Raw genomic sequence first — 26,762 nt, 5'->3', positions numbered from 1 at the left:
TGAGGATCAGATAAAGGATATTTATTTCAAAAACACAAATTCCTGCGGCAGTAGAGACAATGAGAGAATGATTCATTCTGCCTGCAGCAACAACTGACTACACTTGTAACACAGCAAAGGCAGAACTGTAGACAGTCACAATATTCATAATGGGAGCGCAAACATGGAGTGCTTCGGCTCGGCTGCGTGGGAGAGACCAGCTGCCTCAGCGTCCAGGCAGATCCTGAACTGATCTGAAGGGTAATCACGTTCAAAGGAACGATTCAAACTTAGGCAAAATTTTTCTTGAGGAAGTTGATGAGTCCGTTGGTGGATGAGTCGTGGGAGTGGACCTCTGCGGTGTCCTTGAGTTCTGGCTCGATCTTCTTTGCAAGCTGCTTACCCAGTTCGACTCTGTCGGTGGAGCAGGGAATGAGAAGAAAGGAATCATTAAGTGTGCTGATGCGTTTTTCAGATCTCTTTAGCTGCTGTTTAGTATTATGTACAGCCTTAAAGCTGAGCAGTACAGCAAATTACTAGGACGGACAGTGTGGGGGAAATGCAGAAAGTAGTGCATTTTCTCCTCTTGCTGCTTTATTTTGTTTTTGCACTGGACTCACAAAGCAGATAACACTAATGAAAATGGAAATGCAAGCATGCCCGTCATATCCAGGAGAGGGGAACAGTTTGCGTCTATTTTTGCACAACGTAGCAGTTCTTCAGCTCCAAACACAGCGGATACAGAAGTGATCAGAGAGATAGATTTATTTTTCAGCATTATTATCATTATGGTCTCCAAGCCCTGCAATAATTAAAAGCTTTAATTACAACTTCAGCAACAGTACCGGAGCAGAGGAATTAAGCAGGAACAGCATTTCTAAATAATACATGATGCTGCAGATTGTAAAAGACAGTGGAATAATGTCACAGTTTAACAAATTTGTTCAAAGACAAGAAAATATACAACTAATTACAACATTTTAATGTGTAGCTATTAGAGTACACTTTTCTATTAAGTTATTTTATCCAAATAAAAAAGAAATATGAAACATTAATGGATGATTAATTGTTTTTATTTTGCTTTGTTTATTTTCTACATGAGGTTTCTCTTTCTATGTCTTGAACATGAAACCTCCTTCTCCTCCTGGTCCCTGTTTTACTCAGCTGAAAGGACAGATGTTCCTGCTTTCGTCTGTTGAATTGCTTCCAAGATCATAGACAATTTATTTGATTGAGAAAATTATTCACAGAAATATCAGACATAAAGCCAGCAGTGCAGCAGGTGATTTCATCTATTTTTCTTCCTGCACTAGACGTACCTCCACCTTTCAGCAGAAGGTACTCTTCCTGCATAATGTGTATAAAGCAAAAAGCTATTTAAAATGCAATTTGCTCTGGATGTAATTTACATAAATACATAGAAATATGGGCAAACAAAGTTACTTAAATGCATATAATATGACTCATGTGTATGTGTGTAAACTGCACCATTATAATTTGCCTTTCATGAAAGTTTTAATATTAGAAAAACATACCTACTCAGGTTCAAGAACATTTAGCACCTACCAGCAGCTTTGTGAGTTTTCCCTGTTTGACTGTGGGAATAAAAAACAACTTACCCCCACTGGTCAAAGCTGTTGATCTCCCACATTACACCCTGGACAAAGATCTTGTGCTCATACATGGCTGCAACACAACACAGAATAAATAATGTAAGTTGATTAAGAAAGAAATGTATTGGTCTGCTCATCTCTAACTGGGGATTTTTGGTTGTAGCAGAATGGAGTGGATGATAATAGAACATAATATGCTTTCTTAATTTGGCAGTCTAGTTTCAGACTGACTGTTACCATGCAACAGCGTGCTGTGTCCTCACTGAACCTCCTCAGGATATTGCAGCAGCTTGGTACCATGGCAGTTCTTGCTTTTGCATGTCTATCAACCATCTTTGCATAAGAGTTGAGAACTTTTACAAAATTGACAAAAAATGTGACAGTGATGTGTTCATTTTGTTTTTCCCACAGAGTCAAATTACAACACAAACCTTCTGTGGATTTTATTGCTACTTGAGAAGCACAAATATATAAAATCCTTTAGAATTTGCCTTTTTGAGTAAGTTGATGGCAGTATGGATTTTTTTATATATATATTTTGTTCCTTGCATATTATCTTTTGCATGTGTGTCAGTAACAAATTTCAGATCTGGTGCATTTAAAAAAGAAATACTTAGTAGACAGTTTGTACTTGGCCAGGAAGCGCAAGTGTTAACATTTTACAAGAATGCAAAGATTATTTTCTAAACTATTCATCCAGCTTTAGATGAGTTCATGGATAACAGTCTAAAATCATTAAAGACAGAAAGGTACTAATAATAAAATTAAAAATAAAATCAATTTGAAAAAAAGACATATAATCTTAATATGTCATACGAATATTCAACTGTTTTAATATGAAAAAAAAACTTTGTTATCAGTAAATCTCACCTATTAGTGCTCCTAGTGTATAGGGTGTAAGTTTCTTGAAGATGATGGAGTTGGTTGGTCGATTTCCTTGGAAGACCTGGGTTGATCACAGGGAATAATTTACGATTAACTTAATCGATTTTCTTCTTTTTACATAAACGCTGCTGGGTGATGCTGATTAACAGCCACTTGGGGGCGCTGTTGCCTATGTTCTCCATGCTTCTCACACTGTTATGTGGTCAGCTGCTTGAACGTCCGGGTAGTAAAGCGTTTTGTATAAAGATCACCATCTTCTTCCTAAATAAAAGGTGCAGTTTTCTTCATCTAACCTACCTTGTGAGGTAAAATTTTCTCCAAAGCCTCTCCACTCAGGCTGCTTGCCTCCAGCTCCTTCCTGGCCTCCTCTGTGGTCTTACCCTTCATCAGTGCTTCTGTCTGCGCCAGAAAGTTGGCCAATAAAATCTAAAGACACACCAACATCTATTTCAATTTTTCTCACATTTTGTAGCTGTGATATCGTCATGAATAATTGCAGGTGCTTTGTACTCTTCAGTACTCTGTATAAACACAATCTCTTTCATCAAAGTTCCTTAAAGAATATATGCATACAAGTCTGCATAAAAACTTTTCAAACAGCTGCAAAATTGAAACCTCGGCAGAATACTTAAAAATCGCTCCTTTTGAACAGCTTCTGTGGCACCTTGTGATGGAGGTTGTCTCTGATGGGATGCTGAGACTGAGCTGGGATCAGGAAGTCAGCTGGGACCATTCGTGTTCCTGCAACGCAACATGCTACAGTCAAGCAATATTTAACTTTTCCCATAAAAGAAAAGCTTGTTGGAATGCCCCAACTCTCTGTCAAGGATCTGTTTCAGAGTTTCACTTTGTAATAATCCACTTAATTAATGTGTTTTCATTTATATGTGTTTATATTCCAAAGAAAAAATATCTCATTTGGTGTAAATTACAATGAACTGAGTTGATTTGACCCTAGCCTAATTATTGTCAAGCATCTATCAGTGCAGGTGGAATAAAATCTGCACACTTAAATAAACAGACTCAGTATGTGTGTATGGTGTAGCTGGAACAGTGTCTGTTGTTTTTACCTTGGTGGATGAGCTGGTAGAAGGCGTGCTGTCCATTTGTTCCTGGCTCCCCCCACACTATGGGTCCTGTGTGGTAATTGACTCGAGCTCCATGGTTGGTGATGTACTTTCCATTTGATTCCATGTCTCCCTAAATATTAAACACTCATTTTTAACTCTAGCACACGCTTCAAAATGTTCTTGATAATTGTAGGTTTTGATATGGAAACTGCTTGTGCTGCTTGTCCTATAATGCAAAGGTATGTCAGGCTCTCTGGATGCTGTTTACATTTTTATTTTCTGGTCTTCTACCAGTTGTTTTGTGGTTTGACTTGTGGTTTCTTTGTATTTTTTGTCCTTTTCATATTTTCTCTACTGTTTACTGTCAACTACATATCATGAATCCCTTTCAGAGTATATTGTAGTCTTTTTTTTTTCATCTAAGCAAATTATTTGCCTTTAGATGTTATATTTGGTTTATTCTGCCAAGCTCTGTTGTTTGAAGGTACACCAATCAATCTGAGAGACATTAAAATCAGCATATTTTGAGTTAATCAGCTCTGACATTCAATCTACACTTAAAACATAAAAGAAAATTTAAATTATTGTTTTTCTATTTGTTACATGCTGAGGGATGTCACCATTTTTAGCCTATAAGTGTATCAAACTTTAAGTACCCTTGCTTCATTTTATTCCTTTATTTAATTTTAGAGTCAAAACTGCTGCCTTTATCATATAATTTTATTTTCTGGTTTTTTTTGTTTGTTTGTTTTGCTAGTTTTTGGCAAAACAAAAACTAGCCAAAGGTTTTTATTTTGGCATTGGCCAAACAAAAGTCTGTGCATTTCTACTTTTTGTTTATGTACCTTATGTATTAATATATGTATGCATCCTCCATTCATGACAAATTAAAGCAGAAAAACAATCCTCTATTCAATTTTGAGTGGAATTTGAGAGGACATCCAACTTTTCTTTCACAAAATCAACAACAACAAAAAAAGCTCATTAGCAAGAAGGTGTTATCATGAGTTTGCAAATATTAGTTATTTCAGTGATTCTTGAGAATAGGGACAAAATGGGTTTTAATTTTCCCATATTTTTTTTTTATTATTTCTCAACCTTATGTATGCAAATATGACAAATAATGTTTAGAAAATATGAAGATGCTAAGGTACAGGCTCCCAGTTGCAAATTTTTAAAAAAAAATTAAATTTTTAATCGACCTGACCCAGAACTTTGTCATCACCATCTGACAAAAATAAATCTAAAATGATTTTTAAAATACCCCATTAGTGATATTTTTACTCAATTTACAGACAAATGCTTCTCAAGAAATAAAATAAATATTATTTAAAACAAAAAACAAGAAAAAGTCCATCTGATGGAGTTGACAGTGCATGACGGAGTTGACACAGAACTGAAGGTGGTGACAAACTAGTGAGTAAAATGAAAAACTTGGTACATGTGAAGTAATGCAATTCATGTAAAATACAATAAAATGAATTAGTTGCACAATTAAGTGAGATTTGACAACAATTTCACTGAAAGAGTCAGAAAAACTCTGACGGAGTTGACATCTGACGGAGTTGACGAAATGCCAAACTACCTCAATTTATATGATGTTATTCTGAAGGAGGCCATATTGTAGCTCGTCAGGTCCATGAAATCTTTACAGTTTACCAAAATTAAGCTTTTATTTCGCAAAATTTCATCAAAGTTTTGTAAATTGTCAGTTATGGAGTTGACACATCATAGTTGTGACAAACAACTTAGGAATAAAACAGAAGAAAAAACTAAAGAATAACTTAAGCTAACCAGAGCTAACTAGCCCTCCTAGCAAAGGAAGAGAAAAGACAACGTCATGGGGTCCTCAGAAGTTCTGGTGCCCCCCAATAATGCCTGATTTTTTTACATTCTTTTCATTTCTGACGGTGTTGACAAAAACTAAGGACAAATTTCAACGGAGTTGGAAAATATCTAAAAATTATTTTTAATTCAATTTATCGATACTTTTATAATTATTTATATGACTACTTATACTTAATTGTCATAATATATAATTTTAGTATTTCTTTAATTGTTTTAAACTATAAGAATGTGTTGAGTTCTGCTCCTGGACAAGGGCTTTTACAGGCATCATCCACCGACTACAATGTTTAAAATAAAAAAATATTCAGCAAAAAAAAGAAAAATATACATTGTTGTGCTCACATGACCCAGGTTAGTTTAGTTAGATATTTGAAAAAAATATATTTTGTGTATATTTTATTCAAATTTCATGCTTTATCCATAGGACCTGTTTTGTCCCTATTCTCAAGAATCACTGATTTTTATAGACTTATTTGCTATTTATGTTTTGTCCACCTTTTGTTTTATCTGCCCTAGAACATACAGATGGAAATTTACCAGTGCTTAAATCTGTTGCAGTTCATCTTCTCTTTTAATGTTCCTTTTTACGGTCCAGAATAAATAAATTAAATATAAAAGAAACACTAAAAATTGCCTTTGACATATCCAAGAGACAGACCTGTTGGAAGTATGCAGTAAAACGGTGCATGTACTGGTCGTAGGGCAGCATAGTGTGTGTCTCAGCGTGGAAGAAGTTGATGTACCAGATGCCCAGTAAAGCCAATAACACGGGGGCGTTTTTATCCAGGGGAGCAGAACGGAAGTGTTTGTCCTGCAGCAAAGAGAAAGAAAAGCTATGTTACAGCTTTTGCTCAGTAGCCTCCCTCTGCAAGGACCCCTAAGAATAGTTATTCTATATTTGAGAGGTGACAGGTGTACCTACCATCCAGTGGGCTCCTGACAAAAGTTTCTCAAAATTGTCAAAGCCTGATGAGAAAATGTAACAGAGAAGTTGGATAAATGGGAAAGATTCCTGCACCTCAGCTGAAACTAGTCTGAGCAGAATGTTAAGCACAGGTGCAGTCTGGCCGACAGTGTCGGTTAATCCAGTGCTGCAGCTGTACTGAATTATTTATGCTGAGATCAGAAAAAAAAAATCATATTATACGTCTGTGCAGTCGTTTGTGTGTCCAGCAGAATGAACCTAAAAGACTGCATCAACGTGGCACCAGCAACTATAGCTGTGTTTGATGTTGAGTTTTTGTCACAACATGAGACCATGGATTGTAATTATCTAGTACGCACCAATATGTAAAGCAATGGCCATTCCAATAGCAGACCACAAGGAGAAGCGACCTCCGACCCACTAGAAAAAAGAAAAAAGAAATGAATGAAAGAGCTCTTTCTGAGCTCTTTCAGAAGTCATATTTGAAAACATATTTCATCCGAATAAAATAGAATATAATGAACATTTTTATTTATTTCAGTAATTTCATTAAAAAGAGAAACTTGTGAATTCAGTAAACACAAAGTGATGTATCTCAATATATATTTTTTATTTTATGAAGAGTGGTTCACAGCTAGTGAAGCTGTATAAGAAATAATTAAGGTGTAAAATACGAATAATAAAATAATTTTTTAATGTAGGAATGGTACTAATGATTTGACTGTGTAAGCAGGCTGTTCACAGAGTGCAGTGTCTTTTTGTCCAAGTACTTTTTTTTTTAAAGCTAAGAGGGGGAAAAAAGGTGTGGATGGAAAAGTTGTGCAGGAAACAGGAGAAACCACAGTCGATGCGAAGGCCTGTAGGAGATTCATACGGTGTGGACTGTGGCTGAGGGCCATGAGATCGGGGTTTTCTCAGTTCTCAGATGAAAATGTTGCATTGCTTTTTGGAAATGAAGATCCAAAACTCTATTGTAGTGGTGGAGAGGCGCAGAATTTCAAGGTGCATCCTTGCTGCTTGATACACTTTTCCAACAAATTTCTTTGTTCCACTCAACTTTTCATGTTTGTGCTTGCATAAAGGAATCCTCAGCCAATTTTTCAATTTTTCAATGAGCTTTTGTGGCTTACTCTCCTTGAGGTGAATGTCATTGGCAGTATGTTGGAGAAATTATAAAATAGTCACCAATTCCGTATTAAAATATTCTTTGATTGGTCTAATGTAAATATTCTAACTTTCTAAGAAACATTTTTTGTCTTATATTGCTAAATTGCTTGAAATCATACAAATCTGTATGAGTTTCAATTTGTGCATATAATTAAACAAAATAAACTTTCAATGTTATGTTCAAAAAGGTTGATATTTTACCCTTAGTGGAAAAACTTATTGCATCTCTGCACATTTTCTCTGAGTTTTAAAGGCCTCATTGAAGCGTCTTCCTTTCAAATACCAACAATGTAGCTCAAAGTAACTCTGTGACCTTTGATGTAACCTCTGCAAGAGGAAAGGTTACTACCAATAATAACTGAATCTAAAGAGAGGGGCTTCTGATTACCCAGCAGCTGCTCTCCAGAGTCTCTGTCCCACCTACTTCACAGGTCAAAAGTCTAGTTTATTTATAGCAGCAGCTCAAATCTCTCGTCACAGTGTTGGGAAGAAAAAGGGGAGCAGCTACACACAGCGAGGGTGTTAAAGAGGACTCACATCCCAGAACTCAAACATGTTTTCCGTGTCGATGCCGAAGTCCTTCACTTTGGGCTGAAGAAAAGAAAACAGAACAGTTCAGATGCAGATTTCAAAAATGTGGAACACTGGCAAAGAAAAAAAAACTTACCGCATTTGTGGAGAGAGCAACAAAGTGCTTGGCAACAGCAGCTTTCTGTTGACATAAAGCAAATATCTGATTAAAGAGAATATCAATTAATTAACACTAAATTGCACATTGAAGGCCTTTTTATCCTCACATCTTTGGCATGTTCAAGAAACCAGGCTTTGGCTGATTCAGCATTGGTGATAGTTTCTTGAGTGGTGAACGTCTGTAAAAAAGAATCAGTGGCTTCTTATCAGTCAGTCACGTACATGCTTTGAAGGTTTAAATGCAAATCAGAAAGTCAGCAACACTTTTTGATGTGAAAAGTCTGATGTCTCTCAGTTCCAGAGATCCTCTCGAGGTGATCCAGCTACCTTGGATGCGATGATGAAGAGGGTTGTCTCAGCATTGAGCTGAGCCAGGGTTTTGGCAATGTGAGTCCCATCAATGTTGGACACGAACCACACTTGGGGACCCCCCTTTGAGTAAGGCTTCAGGGCTTCAGTCACCATCAGAGGACCCTATGGTTCAAGCCAGAGTGTAGGAAACAGGGTCAGATATTGGTGGGTTCTTTGAAGAATTGTAAATTTACATGAGTTTCAGCAACAGTTATTTTCCCTTTGGGATCAACAAAGGATGTTTGACTTGAATTGAATTGACCAACACAATTTTGCACATAACTGTGAAGTGAAATGAGTACAAGGGGAGAAGCTATAAGAAGTCCTATTTTTATATTGCCACAAACCATACAGAGGACAGAAAAAGGGAAGATGGTGCTCTGCCACGCTGGTCTACTAGCAAAATGCTATGTGTAGAGGAGGACTAACACAGCACATCACCCTGAATGCATCCTCCCTGTGTGAAACATGGTGGTGGCAACATCATGTTGTGGAGGCACTTTCAGCAGGAAAGCTGGATAGAGTTGCAAAAACAAGTCTATGGTGGAAAAAAACTGTTTTAAACAGGACAATGACCCTAAACATACAATCATAAATGTAGAGAAGAATAGTCATATGTTAGAACGGCCCAGTCAAAGTCCAGATATAAATTAAATTGAGATTTTGTGGCAAGACTTAAAAACTGATGTTCACAAAGGTTCTCCGTCCAGTCTGAGAGGTGAGTTATTTTCTGAAGAAAAACTGTGCAAAGCTTTCAGTCACCAGATCAACAAGGATAGTGGAGACATGATATGTGAAAAGACTTTGAAATGTAACTGCAGCAAAAGGTGTATTTACCCTGATGGGCCAAACACAAATGACCTGTAAAGTCTTCAGATTTTTATTTTTATTTATTTATTTTTTTTTGCATTTTCTTAGTTTCTTCGGGATTAAGCACAATATTGTGTCGGTGTATCATGTAAAATTCACATAAACTACATGATAGTTTTGTTCATAAGAAATGAATAACACAAACTGTTAAACAATTATATGCTAGCAATCAATCAAGAAGTAACAAGAAAATAATAAACTACCTTAGAGGTCTCACCCTATGCTTTAAATAATTTTTGCTGCCAACAGTCCAGAAATTTGATCTTGAGATAACTTAATGCAGGCCAGAGTCCTTAAAACATGTGAAATGTTGAATTTTCAAATAGGAACCTCGAAATTATATAGCAACTTCAGTGTCATCAGCTAGCTGCAATGCATGTCTGTAGTTTCTTATAGTGCTAGAACTGTGAACTAGAAATTGATTTGATGATCAGTAGCAAAAACCTTTAAAACATAAAAAATAGAAGTCCTGTTCTTTTCGACTGTTCATGTTCCCCCCTGATGAAATGGTGCCCTGAGCAATCATCCCCATGGCCAAAATCAAAAACCACCACTGGCGCACATAACCATTTTTGATGTTAGTCTGATTGATGCTTTTCACTCACAAGGTCTGATCCTCCGATTCCGACATTTACAACGTCTGTGATGGCCTTTCCTGTGTAGCCCTTCCACTCCCCGCTGCGAACCCTCTGCAACAAATACATTCAGTTACCACAAAAACCACCTATGAAAAAAGTCTTTGAAAATTCCTACCCGACTTCTGGTTGCACTCACATGACAGAAGCCTTTCATCTTCTCCAAAACCTTGTTGACTTCAGGCATTACATCCTTGCCATCAACCGTGATTGGAGTGTTGGAACGGTTCCTCAGAGCAACGTGAAGCACAGCGCGCCCCTGCAAGTGCAAGATTGATACACAATGACTTATAGTCTACCCCTTGCAGCTGGTTTTATCAAAGCTTTAAAGTTAAGAAACGCTTGTTGCTGGTCATCAAAGTGCACCTCAGTGAAGTTGATTTTCTCTCCAGTAAACATCCTCTCTCTAGCAGCTTCAATCTCCCTTGACTTGGCCTACAGAAAAAAAATCAGTGACAGAAAATTAAATGTGCAACTGATAAGATTGTGGTTGCATTTCAATTTCAAAATTCTCTCAAAGTTTGCTGTTTGATGTTCAAATGATTATTGGGGAAAATGAAAAAGCAGAAACGGAATTCAAATTACCAGGTCAACCAACATTTTCATGACTTCTTCAGTGATGAGGTTCTTTGAGTAATCCAGAAGAATGTCTCCATCCTCTGTGTTGAGTGTGAGGCTGTGAGGACGCAGAGCAACAGCAACTTACAACATTCAAACAGCTTCATATTTTCTTCTTGATTTGGGCAGCTGTGTTGCAGCTGATTTCTTTAAGGTGTCAAAGTTATAACAATATACAAAGTTACTTAACATCTACCAACTGTGTTCCTGTCTGAGTTTTAAGTCAGACATACCTGAATTTATTGAATCTCTCTTTGTCAGCCTCAAACATGTGTCTCACATTGAGGTTCAGGGCGTGGGCAGTGTACCAGTCCTGCAGCTTCTGAAAGTTGGGGTCCTGAGTGAGTCCCATGCTGTCCAGAGAAGGGAGGCTTGCTGTGCTCGGCTGTGCTCAACTATCCTGGCTGAGTGGGAGCGAGCAGGTCAAGGCGAAAGCTTTATGAAGATCACCCTCTCTAGATCCTCATTTGGCCCGCCCACATGAGACACGACACACCAGCTGCTCACATGTTTAACACTTCCACACTAAGGTTAAAGGGCAGCAGGAGTCTGACAATGCTTTGGCTAGAATGCATATTTTTATATTTTATTTCAGATCACAAACCACAAAAACATGTTATTTACTCCATTTGGTACGTTGGTTTCAAAGTTGACAATTATTTTGAAATATATATATATAAAGTTACTGTTCATTTAATGAAACAAATAAAATTATTCCTTTCATATCAGGTTTCATGCAAGGATTATGATCATCTGTGTGACTGCAATGATCTTTAAGCATGAAAATAATAGTTTTTAAATGTACTTTTCATATTTTCCTCCAAATGAATAAGAAGTCAAAACCATTAATCATGTGTAAAGTGGCCATTTGCATTGGAAGAACTTGCCACTCTTTTTGAAGTACGACAACCTACAGATAAAAATAAGTGTACCATTAGTTAACAACAAATAATTAATCATTATTAACTCTGAAAATACAGACTTTGTATCAGGAGGAAATTCACTAAAATTCATTAAGAATTATGTAGAGATGCACTGAAAAAAGTACAAGGCAGAGGCAAGTAATTAATTTTTTATTGCACAACAATATTAAAAACTAGCAACGGGAGACACTCAGCATTTTTGGCTAAGGGTCAGTCAGTTGACATTTTCCTGAACTTGCGCTAGTTTGCCACTAGGTGGCAGTGTAAGAACTCATGCACTGGAGTTTATATGCAAGAACGGCACCATCAGTCACACACATACACACACATTTTTCTTCAGTTGACCACCATACATGAAACCATTTGTTTTGGAAATACTTTAGATTATGTTGTTTTCTATGTTTTAATTATTAGGAGACTTATAAACTAACCTCCACATTGAGCTTTTTGAGCTTTTAGATGTTTTTATTTATTGTGTCATTTAAATAATAAACAAAAAGATATTTTAAAAAAATCAACAACATTGATAGTATGAATATTATTCCCATCTGTGTGCCTGGCAACAGCACAAATATAGATCCCAGCCCAGCCTTGACTGTCACAGTTTTGATTATCTTGAAATATCCAGCCCCTACTTGGGCAGGTTTAGACAAGTACTAAATTTTTCTTGTTGTCATTTTCCAACTTACAAAGACTAAACCACACCAGCCTCATTTAAATAGCATGTTCTCATGCATTTTGGAGGACTTTTCAAAATTGTTTTATATCAGATAGCAGGAAAATGAACATTTCAAATTGTCAAATCACATTTATTTTATAGGAATTGCATGGACTGCCATTAACTGTGAATTTGATTTTCTATTTAGAAAACCAATTTTTTTTTTTTTTTTTTACATTTTAAAGAGACTGCTTAATAAAAAGTTAAAGATTTGTATGTTGTGGTGACAACTGTACTTCTAAATTACTATTACACAAATCAACAAAAACATAAAAACAACAAAAAAAAATAAATAAATAATAGGGATTTCAGTGTAAAAACAAAAAAAGTTTTACCAATAACCTGATACCTAAATCAAATTTGGGGCTTCCACAGGACTACATCAAGTACTTTCTCCAGATCTTTGGCAGATCTGGAGAAAGGGAAAATAGAATCAAGTTATTTCTTATTTAGAATCTTAATGGGTGTGTAGACTGGAGTAGGACATTTTTTTATTGCTATTGTTATTATTATTGTGACTATTATTCGCCCCCAGGTGACTCTGCTCAAGCACAAAACACAGAGTGTGGTATCAATTTCTGAACAATAGAGGGCGACAAAAGTTCGACTCTTTTTTTATTACCCTTTTTTCTAGGTACATTAAAATATATCTCATTGTAATATGAAGGACTTAGTTGGTTGAAGCAAAGTTGCATATTAATAAAATCACATGAATGGCATATTTAAAAGCCTGCAAAGCGTTCGTAGTTTAAGGAAGTGAATTGGGGGAAAGTGTTACAAATTTCAGTTTATCAGCGCACCCATTATAGAAATGCACAAACAGAAGTAAACAAAATTCATATGAACACACCAAATCCTGTCTGAACAGTACTTGTAAATTTTAACCCCTCAAAATAGATAGATAGATAGATAGATAGATAGATAGATAGATAGATAGATAGATAGATAGATAGATAGATAGATAGATAGATAGATAGATAGATAGATAGATAGATAGATAGACAGACAATAATAGCCTACACTTATTCCTGTCAACTAGAATTAAGTTAGTTTGATTAAAAAACAATATACGTAAGGTAATTAAAAGCAAAAATACCTTACTAATTACTAACAGGAAACGCTGTTTATACAACATATATCGGCTTTATTTTTAAATGCTCCACCGGAAGTGCTAATTCTTATTGACTCGCTCTTGACTGCGGTCACACACAGACAGGGAATTCGCTGTCAAGAGGGTGGATGCCAAGAGCTGGTGAGTTATGCTTTGATTAAGTTAATATTTTTGGTGTGTTTTATGGAGGCTGTTAGGTTCCTTCACGATGAAAACGACAGACAATAAAGAAGTGCCCCCTGGCCGTCAGCATTTGCTTGTTTTTCCCTCTCGCAGCGCCTACATTCGTGTCGCAGAGGGTTAGCTGATTAGCTAACAGTTGCTGGCTAAGCTTCGTGGCTAGCCTGCTTAGTACCGATGCATTCTTGATGCGTCTATTATCGGACGCACCTCACTCACGCAAGCGTACTTGCGATTTTCGCTACCATCACAAACTTACATTTCCATGGGGAATCGGGAAACAATCTCCCGCATAATTTTGGACGTATTTTAAGTTTCTGTGAGTATCGACGGTCATTTCTTAGTACCCACGACCCCAGCATGATGCCTGCTGATGAAGCGCCTCCGCGAAGGCTAGCGAAAGAGGAGCGGTTGGCGCTCTCGTTTATTTTTGTTGTCACTGGCACACACTGCCTCAGATTTCATCCACATCTTGATTACGTTTAGCCGAAGCAGAGCAGGAAATACGAGAGGATGTGTGCTCCTCAGCAAACGACCGAGAGTTAGTCGTTGTGTCCGATAACGGACCTGGGCGATCTCGGTCTGAAGTTATGTGCCGCTGTCGGCAATGACCAGTCGAGGAAAAACCGAGATGTAGGTTAACGTTATTCAAACGGGTGACAAAGACTGGGCTTACGTCATGTCGCGGCACATTTTGTTGTCGTGCTGACCGTTTTAGTCGGCTGATGGTTGGAGGTGAAACTGAATTCGGGTGATATTTCTTTTCTATCAGATGGGGGTTGGAGGTTGTGTGTGTCCACCGGGAGAGTGTCAACGGACCCAGCCGTGGACGGACGGTGTGTGTAGGCCTCGGCGTTCCGCTGTCACTGCCTCTTCAAACGGTTGTCCCAATGATGCACTGATACCGCAGCAGCCTTCCCGGCGACACTGCATTTAGGGCGTTAAAATGCCTTATTAATAGCTGCGACATAGTGTTCCCATGACTGGTGCCATGTCATCCCAGGGAGTTTCGGTGAAACCGGCTTGGAGCGCTTGGGGGGATTCTCTCACACCATCCTGGTAAATAGTGATCTTGACGCAAAAGGAACGTTTTTGGACAACAAGTTCAACAAAATAGTTGGTCTCGTGCTTAGCTGAAGATTTAGGATTAAGCCGTAGCATGAGGTGGTGTTGTCGCGGGAGTGCCCTTGCTGGTTTAAGTCACATGTAGAGAGCAGCAGTACCTTACAGGTGTTAAAATATGCGCTGATATCATAGATCGGTATCTGGAATGTGCACCACAACGCCTAGGGACTTCTTTGGCTGTTTTTCACATATCCCTACTGCGAAGAATAATGCAGAGCTTCTCTCAGAAATGTGCAAATAGTATTAGTTCTGCATTTGAAGCAATTGCATATGCGAATAAAGTTCTTTGTGGAGTTGTAGAATCTACTTTAGTTTTTCTTCACACCATGTGGGGTGTGGTTCTTGTTGAAGTGGGATTATTAAAAAAAATCCAACAGTTGTTGCAGACTATGAACAAAGTATTCCAAGGTTTCAAAACTTAAAATTTTCCGTGGAACATTTTCTATGGCATAATAAAGTGCATTTAATGAGATGCCAAACTGACAGAAGTTTTTTCTCCAACTGTGTGGACTTTCTGATTAGTTGGCTGAAAAGAATGAGAACATTTGTCGTTTGGAAATATTTCCAATTGACATTTCCAGTCTCTTGATGTTAAAGTGTTGGTTTTTTATACTCGTTGCCCTTTGAAGAGCAGAACTGAAAAAAGTGTAATATTCTGAGCAATAAGCTTATTTATTTCAAAACTGCTAAATTTAGAAAGTATTTATTCGTTTTTATCCAACCTCTTGTATCAGTCAAAAATAAATAAATGTCATTGACATCATTATCCTAAGCATAATAATGATTGTTGTAGAAGGAATAATTGTCGCTTTTCTGCTTTAAATTGAAACAGCTATGTCCAGTTACACATTTTTTTATTTTAAACATTTGTATCAATACACTAATTTTTTCTTTTTGAGGTAATTATAACATGAGAATCTTGTTTAAGCCAATACCCTAATCTACACCTAGGAGCTTTCTTGTGATAATACTGATTGCAGATTTTTCTTTTTTAGTTGTTTTAAGGAAATGTTAGTTATTGCAAGCAGCTATGATTTTCTAACAGATATTGAAGAATTGATTTAGTAAACATTTCTATAATTGAAAGAATATATGCATGCATGGAGAGAATAACAGCACACAGAAAGGCCCTGGCAAGGATCTGATTCCTGGACTTTCTTGTTGTAAGGTGCCAGTGCTAACAACTGTGCCACCATGCAGATACTCCAGCTTCCTCCCACTGTCAAAAAGTAAATGACTGCGAGGTTCCCTGGTCAGTCTAAGGCTTGTTATAGCGTTTCTACTTTTAGACTAAACTTAGTGTAATACTATATTAATCGTAAGTCAGTTGTAGTTTTAATTGATGCCAAAAGGAAACACCTAGATTTGGCATGAGATAAAGCTGTTAAAGATAGAGGCCATTTCCTTGTTTTTGTTGGGTTTGGCAAGCTGGTGCACCTCCATAAAAGCCAGGAGCGTACTGCTTGTGTTGACATCTGGCTCAGTTGTGTCGTCATGGAAGTACATGCTTGGCTCTATAAAATTCCTGTCTCTGCTTAAGCTCAGTGTGTTTGGTGGCACAGTCATCTGAAAGGTTAGGCCCGCATTAGCTGTTGGAGTGCTCTCAGCCTCATGTTTTTCCACCAGCATGTGATATGACTGGAAGTGACACTTTTCCTCAGTCTTATATTCAATCCGGATGCATGTGTGAGGAAGTCAACATAGAGTCACAAGATTACTGTTTGCGCTTGCCTCGGGTGGAGTTCCAGGGATGCTTCCTTAAACAAAGGAGCTTTCTAGTGTTATTGTTGGTGCACGGTTTAAGATTATACAGGTGACTTCTGCAGTGGCGTCTCCTGTTGGGGATGGAGTGGGGCGGAGGGGTAAATCAGGTTATGTTGGTATTTTGAAATCCTAGCAGTACTGAATCAAGTGTTCTAGATTTGGTTTCCTAACTTTTGCCAATCTTTTTACCAACAGAAAAGGACTTCTTCCAGAAAACACTGTGTTAAAGGAAGCATTTTTTATTAAGACATCTTTCAAAGTGACACAGTGTTATGTCCAATTTGCTTTGAATGTACCTTTGGACAGCACATAAGCATTTTCTTTGTAAAAGCAGCACGATTGGCATTACGAAGCAGCTACCTTGGTTCACCTTCAATGCATCAATGTTTCATGTATTCTGTGCTTTGATGCTTGTTTTCAACACAACTATCTAACTTGAAAGACTGTTGGAAATTGTTGAAACCTGAGGCCTTCAGCTCTTGCATTCAGTGGCTCTCAAAAGTATTTGTGCTGCTTGGACTCTTTCAAATTTTGTCACAAGCTTCAATGTATTTTATGGGGATCTACAAAGTAGAACATGGTTGCAAAGTGGAAGATACTTTACATCTCATGAAAAGTTCAATATTTCTTTTATTCAGAAAATGAATGTTTTAGAGATTTATTACACATTGAGCAAGATGTTTCAAACCTTTATCTAGTAATTTTGTTGAGGACGGCTTACAGAAAATGAAAATGCCAAATTCACTGCCTCAGAACATTTGAATATTGTGAAAAAGTTAAATACAGGAAACAGATGGTGTTACACCCTAATCAGGTAGCTAACTCCAAACATCTGCAAAGGTTTCCTGAGCCTCTAAATGGTCTCTCAGTCTGGGTCAGTAGGGTACACAACCATGGGGAAGACTGCTGATTTAGCAAATGTCCAGAAAACGGTTAATGCCACCTTCCACAAGGAGGGTAAGCCACAAAAAGTCATTGTTAAAGAAGCTGGTCGTTCAAAGAACATAAAAAGTTGGTGTAAGAAAGTGTGGCAGGAATAGGAAAATTCAAGAATTTGGGGGAGCTTCTAAGGCGTGGACTGAAGTTGGAGTCTGTGCATCAAGAATCACGACGAACAGTTGAATCCCACACATCGGCTGCTAAGGACAGAAAATAATTGGACTATTGGTTAGTTAGATTATACAGGTGACTGTAATCATAACTTTATTTTAGGGTGAAAATAAAGTTATGAGGAAGTCTTGAAAAACGTGCTTCCATGTTGCCTGTAGTTCAGTGTGAAATATCCACAGTCCGTGATGGCTTGGGGTGCCATGTCATCTGCTGTTGTTGATGATGTGTTTTTCTTGAAGTCCATAATCACAGCAGCCATCTACCAGGAAATATTAGAGCACTTAATACTTCCTTCTGCTACAAGCTTTATGGATATGATTTCATTTTCTAGCAGGACTTTGCCCCTGCCCACACTGTCAAAGGTACCAAAAGCTGGTTCAATGACCATGGTGTTGTTGACTGTGATTCATTGGACAGTGAACTGGCCTGATCTGTCAAGAGGAAGATGAGACACGAGAACCAACGATGCAGATGATCCGAAGGTCGCTATCAAAGCAACCTGGGCTTCAATTACACCGAACCACAGACTGCTCGCCTCCATGTCACGCCGCATTGATATACTAATTCATGCAAAAGGAGTCTCAACCAAGAATTGAGTGCATAGAAATAAACATGCTATTCAGAAGCAGGAGGTCTGGAGTGTGACTGTGCCCCTCTAGCATACAAATATGGTTTATTTTAAACCCTTCTATTGTAGCTTTGGCCGTATGTTTAGGTTCTAAAGAGGCTTTAGTTTCACCTTAAACTGTAATTTGAAAGTTGTTATGGGGGTGAAGGTGTGTTCAGGGTGATGTGGAGTGCCAGCTTTCTCTGTGTTGTGCCCCACACATGGTTGGAATCATAAAAGCTGACATGTGGAGTGCATAACTGAAGGTTGTCAAACCTGAGCCATAGCTCTCTGCAGACCCTCCAGAGTAACCATGGGCCTTTTGGCTGCAGCTTTGGTTAATGCTCTCTACACCTCTCTACTCCTTCACATAACGAGCATTTTCCAAGGCATAAAGAAGCCACTAGTCCACACAGTGAAGTAGCAAGAGGGTTTATAGATAAGGCGGTGGGGGCGGGTGGGTGAAGGCTTGTGGCCTGGGAAATCTCCCTCTCATCTCCTGGGAGACCGATTCAGTGTTAGCTTGTGGTCGGCTATTTGCCCCGCAGTCAAATGTTCTCTGAGAAATGCGTGACTGCTCGTGCATCGGAGATGACTGAATACTGCAGAACAAGAATCAGGGCTGCTCTCAGAGAATGTGATGCTTATCTTTATTAACCCCTGCAGTAAACACTGTGGCGTTTATGCTTTTTCTTGAGCATATTTGAGTTCGGGCTCAGCTAAAGTCAATGGAGCTTATAAATTCCTTAGTCTTTAGTGACTTACTAGGCTTTTAAGAAAGTGTAAGAATACATCTGTGGTGTAGTTTTGTCCTGGTTTAAAATATAGCTCCCTGGTGGCTGGAATGCAACACCAATTGTAACTCCAGAATACAGCCTGCTCGATATAGGCTGAGAGAAGCATTTTCATCCCCATAGGCTACCACCAGACTTTCATGAATGGATCTGATGTCGGAGCCTTTCATCACAGCTCTCACTTGTTGAAATCCACTGGTTGAGCATGCTAAGCACACTCTATTGTACACCGCTATTTAGAGAGGATATCAGAGATTATTCTGTTTGCTCACTGGTGAATGCTGAAAGACGTTTATGCTTTATTCAAATATGCAGGTTGGTTCAAATCTGACGAGACGTTATCAGGTGGCTTTCCTTTGTGCCCCTGTCAATTGTACTACATACTATTCCTTGCTAGTCTATTGTTATTTACGAAATCGAAGCTGAACATTTTCAACAGATAGTCTTTTGCAGCACTAAAAGCAGTTTCTCTCTTGATTTTATGTCTGTAGTTTACCAAAAAAAAAAAAAAAAAAAAAGGTTGAGCTTCATTTAAAGCTAGTAGAACGGGTTTAAGATCAGAGAACTTCAAGAAATGTATTTTTAGTTCCAAACTGCAAGACAAAAATCAGATAAAAGTAGAATTTGTTGTTTGAGTGAAACCAAATCTGAACCAGAAGTATCGAAACTAAAATCCAGAAAAAGCACAACGCTGACTACAAAAAAATCAATTCTTGTTTAATATTTTATAGCAGCCAAGGCCTTTTCCTTCTTGTCTTCTCACAAAGTTGTGCAGCTGCATGTACAAGTCTGTTTTTTTTCTATGTGCTGGTATGAGGAGACTGGACCTGCCACAATACACTCCTTGTGTTTTGTGGGCAAGAAGGAGCCTGGCTCCATTCCTGTCACACAGTTGCTCACGGCACTTGTCCTGTCATTTGGACTGACCTCCTTGACCTGTCTGCTGATTGTCAGACTTTACTGTGACCTTTTTTTGTGCTCCGAATTCCTTCAGCAAAGCTTCTCCTGCCAAATATCCCCATCTCTCCGCCTTTGCTTTCCAAACCTAGTTACTACATTGATGCATATTTGTTCTGATCTTGGTACTTTGCAGCAAGGTTTCACACTTAATGTTTCTTCTTCACTGCTTTTTTGTGTTTGTTTGAATCCACATGAAGAGGCTTCTGGGGAATTGCATTCCTTTGCTTCATTGACAACAGATGTAGAGGAGAACTTTTTTTTTATTTTTTTTTTTTTACTTTGAACTGAACCTTTTGCAGCATCTAAAAACAGTGCAGTGTGGATTCTAGGGCAGCTGTTTTGCCCGTGAAGGCCAAAATAGACTTCGTGAGAGAGCTAATGTTGGGCCTGTGGTTAAATCATCTGAGGGCTTGTGTTTGCCTCACAGTGGCAGATGGATAAGAAGCTGTCAGCATTTGTAACAGCTGCCCCATCTCCACCTATGAGGCCACCTTCTTGTGACTTAACAGCCGTACATAAGCCCAACTGCTTGGAGCTGAGGAGCATTTCTAGTCCTGGAAAAACGAGGTTAACAGGTCTCTGATGTCTTTAGGGGTCTCGATGAGTCATACCTGACAAGCAACTCTTAATAAGCAACCAAGCACCATTTAAAACCTCATTTAAAACAACAGGATTTCAAAACATACATTTCAACAAACAAGGGGTGCAGAAATTTAAGAACTATTGTGATACAATTTCACAGTGTTTTAATTATCTGACAGACTGCAGCTGACAAATTGATCTTTTACAAAGGCAGATATGGACGTTACAATATTTAACATATTTGACTACTGTGCAGATTTGGACTCCTTGACTGTAGTTTTGTGCCGATTTCTATCCTTCATTATTGGAAACAATATTAGCGTCTTCCGTCTTCATTAACTGGGAGAAAATTTGACTCATCTTTAATATTAAGGACACAATGGCTGATCGTATTAGACGGACACTTAAGCCTGTTGCAATAAGCAATTAATCAAAATTAAAATGAGTTCAACTTCCATTGTGATTATTAATATCTTTGGAGGTCAATTTTGTTTACTGAGGCATTATAATCCATCTTACTTATGGTTTCGGTTGTGTGTGCTTTTTATTTGCATTATGCCATTATCAATATATTACTTGAAGATGGTCTCAAAACAACAGTTTAACTTCTAGGGATATTTGTTGACATAACAGGCCAAGAGATTCTGAAATCTGTGTCTCTGTTCTCAGCATACGTATTAAAAGAGATGATGTAGTTCGCCATAATCTGATTGAAGGGAGTGTATTTTTATTGAATAAAAGTGGCTCGAGAATGCATCCCTGAGGAACTCCTGATCATTGTTTGCTCAGATTTATAATACAAAGTAGCCTCAATTGATGAGGAGAAAATTTGCAAATCATCTCTGGTGAGTTAATTAGTGCACCTCTAATTTTATAAACTTTTGTCAGGCAGTCTTAGTTAGGGCCAAGCCTTTCGGTGCCCTCAGACAGTTTTGAAGCTTGTTGCTAGACCCGCACTACTTTAAGCAGACACCTATATATTTAAGCAGGAGGAAATCATTCTTGGTACGGGGTTTACTACATACTTATATCCATATCCAGTGTCACTCTATGCTTGACGTTTTTGTTGGTGGCGACAGGGAGCTGGCTAAGGGAAACCTAACCCCCCTTCCTGTTGAAGTCGAGCAGCTGACATGTACATCGGTGAGTGGGGGAAATAGTGCTAACATTAGCCCCAAGCAGCTCCAGTTCAAGGGGGGATGTTGAAGTGGGCTGGCAATGCTTCAGTGCATCCAAAGAGACGCTGCCATCACACGTGTTTGTTTGGGTGTGAGCTCTGCAACAGGAGGCTGGCAGACGACAGAGCAATTCTAAGAAGCCAAGAGGCTTCATTAATATTGATACCATGTCGTCTTGTTATGGGATAACCTCTGCTAACGAGGTTTTGTATTAATGCCGGAAATGTAGACCACTGACGCTCTCTAATAAGGTTACCTACAGGAAGTGTAGAGTTCTCTTCACAACAGAAATGTTGCTGTGTTCAAGCTTAATGGACTGTGACTTAGATTGTTAAAGCTTTGAACCATGTAATAAAACTGGGTGTTGTTTTTTTTTTTTTTTTTTAAAGATTAGCTAACATGCTAGGTGAAGATTATTTGCCACATGTTACAGAGTGGTTTGAATCTGTGACAGTGAAGGGGCTCCAACTCTGAACATTTCATGGTGATTTGTTCTCCCCTTTTGAACAAACATGTATCCCAGGGTTACCTGCTTTGATTAATCTTCAGCAATAGCTCAGGTGACAAGTGCTTTAACAGCCTTTCAAATTTATGAGTTGTGGGAAATTGTTTTATTTACATTTCCTTACTAAGAGTGTTGTATGTTATCTCTCTGTGTTTGATGGCTTGAATTTATTTTTATTTTTCCTTGTTGTAACATTGTTCTCTCATGGAGGAGGAGACACTACTGTGTCGTCAAAACCATTTGTTAGATTAAATCAATCATATAAATGTATGTTAATGTTTGACAACAGGAATAACTTATCTTTTATTTATTTGCTTGATACTATTTTTTTATCTGGGGAATGTGCTGTGGTTTACTATTTACCTTGCGAAGGCTAATATCCTATTAACTATGTCAACCAGCAGGCGTTGTGGGGCACCTTGCAGATTCTGACTGTACCTGTAATCCTAAGGATTAAGAGGCCTGCACTCTTGCACCAGATAACTGCCCTGAGTTTCAGAATAAACTTCTTAGTAATTGCGCCTAAATTGCTAATCCTTTAAGTTGAATTGTCAAACACCTTAATAATTGTTCATTAATCTTTGTCATTGTCCTGGCAGGAAAATAAAAATCCAGATTTTCCAGCTACTGCAATCAGTTTTGAGTCTTTATTATGTGGATATGTTGGTTTTAATTAGGGCTGAAACGATTCCTCGAATGATTCGAGTACCTCGATTACTAAAATTCCTCGAGGAAAATTTACCTGCCTCGAAGCTTCGTTAATTTATGTTTTATTAGTTAGCGCACCGTGTTCCGGCCGGGACTTCATTTGCGTTGCGCGGAGCTCTCACTTCCGCCTCTGAGTTGTTGACAAAAGCTAAGTCTCAGCGGCATAAAGTCCAATCTTCAAGATTGGCCCGTGGGGATTTTATTGATTGATGATAATGCCCGACTTTTTATCGTTTTTGGGGAACCAATAAGCATCCTTAAAATGACTGGGGGAATGCCTGGAGTACGGCAGCATTTCTCCTCCGGGGCTGCTGGTTGAAAGCGAACGGCGGGAAGAGCGCTGAGGTGAGCGGATAGCCTGAACAGGGCGGGCGGCTGAGTAGCTGATGCTTACCGTGTAAATGTAGCAAGGGCGTAGGTTCGGTCTAAGTTTTGGTGGGGACCTTGACACCCCCCCCCCCGGCAGCACAGTGAAATGCCCAAGAGCACCGAACATTTTTGAGAAGGGGGGGGAACCACATTGGCTTAATAACCCCCTCCCCCCAAACATAACCATATCATACATCTTGTGTATACAACCAGATACAGTCATACTCAGCAGATCAGTTCAAGAACACTTTACTTTTTCCTTTACAAAATTCAGCAAACGTTACAAGTAAGATCAAAAGAAATATCCTCTGGATACAGCAAACACAATTGCAGATAAGGAGAAATCAATAATAAAATAAAAAAGAAAAAATATTACATAATTAACAGACCTATTCTACCTCACATTCAGTGCTGACCTTACTAAACACCGGACTTTACAACAAATGCGTTGCGTGATAGATATCTAACTTATGGGTCCACTCACTGTACTTACAGCCGACGTAGCGAAATAACTTCTAATGTCTGTCCTTTTCTTTTTTGGTGGCGACATGGTCTCGGAGACTCAGAAGGAGACGCGTGTGCCCAGCTAGCCGCCGCCTTTTGCAGCTAATCAAAGAACGTCCGACGATTCAACTGACTCCCCCTCCCCCCACCCCCCCGACAGCACCGTTCAGACACGGTCTCGGAGGCTCATAATAAATGTCAAACTAAGAAGCTTCCGTTCCGCGCACCGCCTGTTGCTGCTAATCAAAGATCGTAGATCCACGTTCTTTGAGCCAATATGGCAAAAATTGGTCGGGACTTTTTCATATCCCGTGAATATTGGTCGGGACATGTCCCTACCGTCCCTACCCAAACCTACGCCCATGAAATGTAGCTTTACCGACGAACCGCACAATAAATTTCATATCCCGGTCTGAAGAAACGGGTGGCGGAGCGCATCGTACATGGCTGGTAGATGAGTTTCTGACTGTGACCAGTGAAGGTGTCGTAAATATCCCGTATTGCTTCCCCCCGTGTTCGTCCCCCGGTCTAACGGTTCGTCAGTCCGCTGGTCTATTTCCTCCCCTCCACCCCATCTTACGTTCCTTCATTCGCACTCTCCTCCCACTCCAGACGGCATTTCCCGTATTTTCAAACCCAAAGCTTGACAGGTTAGGTGGCAAGGTGAGTTTAATTAATCTATTAAACTCACTGAAGATGAATACATAAACTAAAAGCTGGATTGTAGACATTTTTTATAAGCATATTTGTGAGCCTGCCTCTTTGTTATTAAATTCAATATAATTTCAGATTTTTCTATAACTTTTCTTCTGGTTAACTTAGAAAGTGAGCTATTATTGTTACAGGTTAGTTTTCTAAACTACAAAAAAAGCAACTGTTAGGGATGCTCAAATATGAAAAATTGGACTGATATTGATATCTGATAGTAACACTGGTATTATGCCAGATTTACCAGTATTTCATTTTAGAATTTTTTTTATCCGATTACTCGATTAATCGTAAGAATAATCGATAGATTACTCGATTACTAAAATATTCGTTTACAACAGCCCTAGTTTTAATTATGCAAATGTTTTAAATCTTTTAGCTGCTTGTTTGTTTTACCTGTAAAATATATTTCAGCTTTATGAATGATATGTAGAAATATGGTGGTAATATTCTCAGTTTTTTAAAAATGGTCAGAATTTTCTTCTGTTTGACACCTTGGTGTGCCTTTACAGTATTATCCACCACACACTCCTGTCCTTCTTTGGATCATCAGTTTAAAGATGTCTGGTTTTAATAAATAATTTTAAGATGTAATGGAAAAGGTTTTCAGAATACATGAAAAAACATCTTGTCTTGATTGAAATGTAACCTGAAGCATTGCATTCATTTGATATCTGATCCACGTTTTGTCAAAATATATAATGGCACTAATGTGGCCTGTTGGACCAGCACATCCTGTGTATTTGGATAATGAATCACAGGCAGACCAAAACAACAATAATGCTGCTCACATCAGGGTTAATTGTGTCTGTAACTGAGGTATCCTGAAAGGAACTTTTAAAAATAATAATTAGGATGCAAAGCAACACTTACGCAGTGTTACAGTAAAAAAACATGGTGCCCCATCCATTCAAAAGGTCAGTGGTTTCCCTCGGTGCTGGTCCCAGACAGATGAGGGTGGCCTGATTTTTTTTTTTTTTTTTGCTTGCCATAGCCCCTGTTTGCAAAAGGAAGTGAGGTTTAGAGGTCAGGAGCATTCTGGTGGAGATGTGTAATGGAAGCTGTTGCACATGTGGGACGACCACACAGCTGCTTAGCTCACAGTAACGGCACATTGGATGGTGTTATCACATTGGGATGGTGTGCTTTTTCCGCAAGTTGCTTTTTCTAACTTGTAACCAAACATGGGAGCTCCAAGCACGGCATCTGAAGATAACGGTCTGTTTTCCACTGAGTGATAACTCTGGTGTTCAGTGACTGGATGGTTTGCAGTTCCGCTAATATTCTGTGTTCTATAGAATATTAACCAATAACCCAGTATTTTTTTACTGTGTAGTATGACTAAGAGTGAAATATCTGCAGTATAGAGAAAAAGAACAGTGTTGACAAAAAGCTTTTGGTTCAGTTAATCTTTCATCACTCATACAAACCACAAATTTGCTACAAGTAGTTTTTTGTTGTTAGATTTGAGTTAAATAAAAAACAAAAAACAAAAAAAAAAACTCTGAGATTGAACCCCCTTTGGTATCGACAGTATAAAGTATTATATTTCTAATAAAGTGAAGAGGCCAGAGTGAGATGGATGAGTGAGAATGGGAGTATTGTGACTCCCACTAAGTAAAACTCAAAGACCCCACAGTGATTTCCAACAATGGTGTCTTGCAGGAATGTCTCTGCAGCTGCTTTCTGCTAAATCAGACACTGCTTGAAAGTTGTTGTTTTTTTTGTTTTTTTTTTTCTTCTTGCAGAGATGTAAAAAGATGTTAGTAATCGTCTGGAAATGCACAACATTAAAACCACAGCTGTAATAAGATATTACTGCAGAGCTCAGAGAATTAGGACTTAAGCCATTCTGCTGTATACCTCCTTGTTTAATAAAGCAAAACTATAGACTTTACATCATATTGCAGTAGATTAGAATTATTTGTTGTGGTTCTATAGGAAGTCGTTGTATTGTGAATTTAGATATAAAATGTTGAATGATTGGTGGCCAACAATGTGATGAACTATGAGAAGTGTGTTTTGTCTTACAGCAAAAAAAGGGAACAAAACTCTTGCAAAACAGATGAAAATGGATGACTGTATTGTTAAGATTCTCTTGTGAAATAGTTTCCATCGACGTCAGACTTTTATCTCAGTTCTGTTTTTTTTTATATATATTTTTTCATACAGGCTGTCCATAAATAATTTTTAAAGCTACTTATTTACAAGTGTGTTTGCCAGCTCATAATTGTGATTGCATAATTAATATTCCTTATTACTTTG

At 38.3% G+C, this 26,762-nt stretch overlaps 2 protein-coding genes across 2 annotated transcripts in view; one reads left to right on the top strand and one right to left on the bottom strand.

Annotated features, from left to right (window-relative positions):
* gpib (glucose-6-phosphate isomerase b) lies at positions 1-11,064 on the bottom strand. The gene is made up of 18 exons (XM_015002854.2): positions 10,885-11,064; positions 10,619-10,709; positions 10,400-10,468; positions 10,173-10,292; positions 10,004-10,087; positions 8,505-8,651; positions 8,285-8,356; positions 8,155-8,199; positions 8,025-8,078; positions 6,680-6,740; positions 6,318-6,361; positions 6,054-6,206; positions 3,548-3,677; positions 3,142-3,218; positions 2,775-2,903; positions 2,463-2,538; positions 1,599-1,665; positions 1-393 (listed from the first exon to the last, which is right to left on the bottom strand). Exons 1-18 carry the CDS (start codon positions 11,001-11,003, stop codon positions 270-272), a joined length of 1,662 nt encoding a protein of 553 aa, XP_014858340.1. The 5' UTR covers positions 11,004-11,064; the 3' UTR covers positions 1-269.
* Positions 11,065-13,463: 2,399 nt separating this feature from the next.
* The window catches only part of garre1 (granule associated Rac and RHOG effector 1), a 35,298-nt gene continuing 21,999 nt past the window's right edge, over positions 13,464-26,762 (top strand). Inside the window, exon 1 of the mRNA XM_015002837.2 lies at positions 13,464-13,544. The gene's annotated coding sequence lies outside the window, so the exon portion shown is untranslated. The remainder of the gene's footprint in view (positions 13,545-26,762) is intronic.

Source organism: Poecilia mexicana, unplaced genomic scaffold (genome assembly GCF_051168715.1).
Source record: "Poecilia mexicana isolate PSO_F unplaced genomic scaffold, ASM5116871v1 scaffold_3, whole genome shotgun sequence".
NCBI lineage: Eukaryota > Metazoa > Chordata > Actinopteri > Cyprinodontiformes > Poeciliidae > Poecilia > Poecilia mexicana.
Note: the sequence above shows the minus strand (reverse complement) of the source record. Positions and strands in the feature narration are given on the sequence as shown.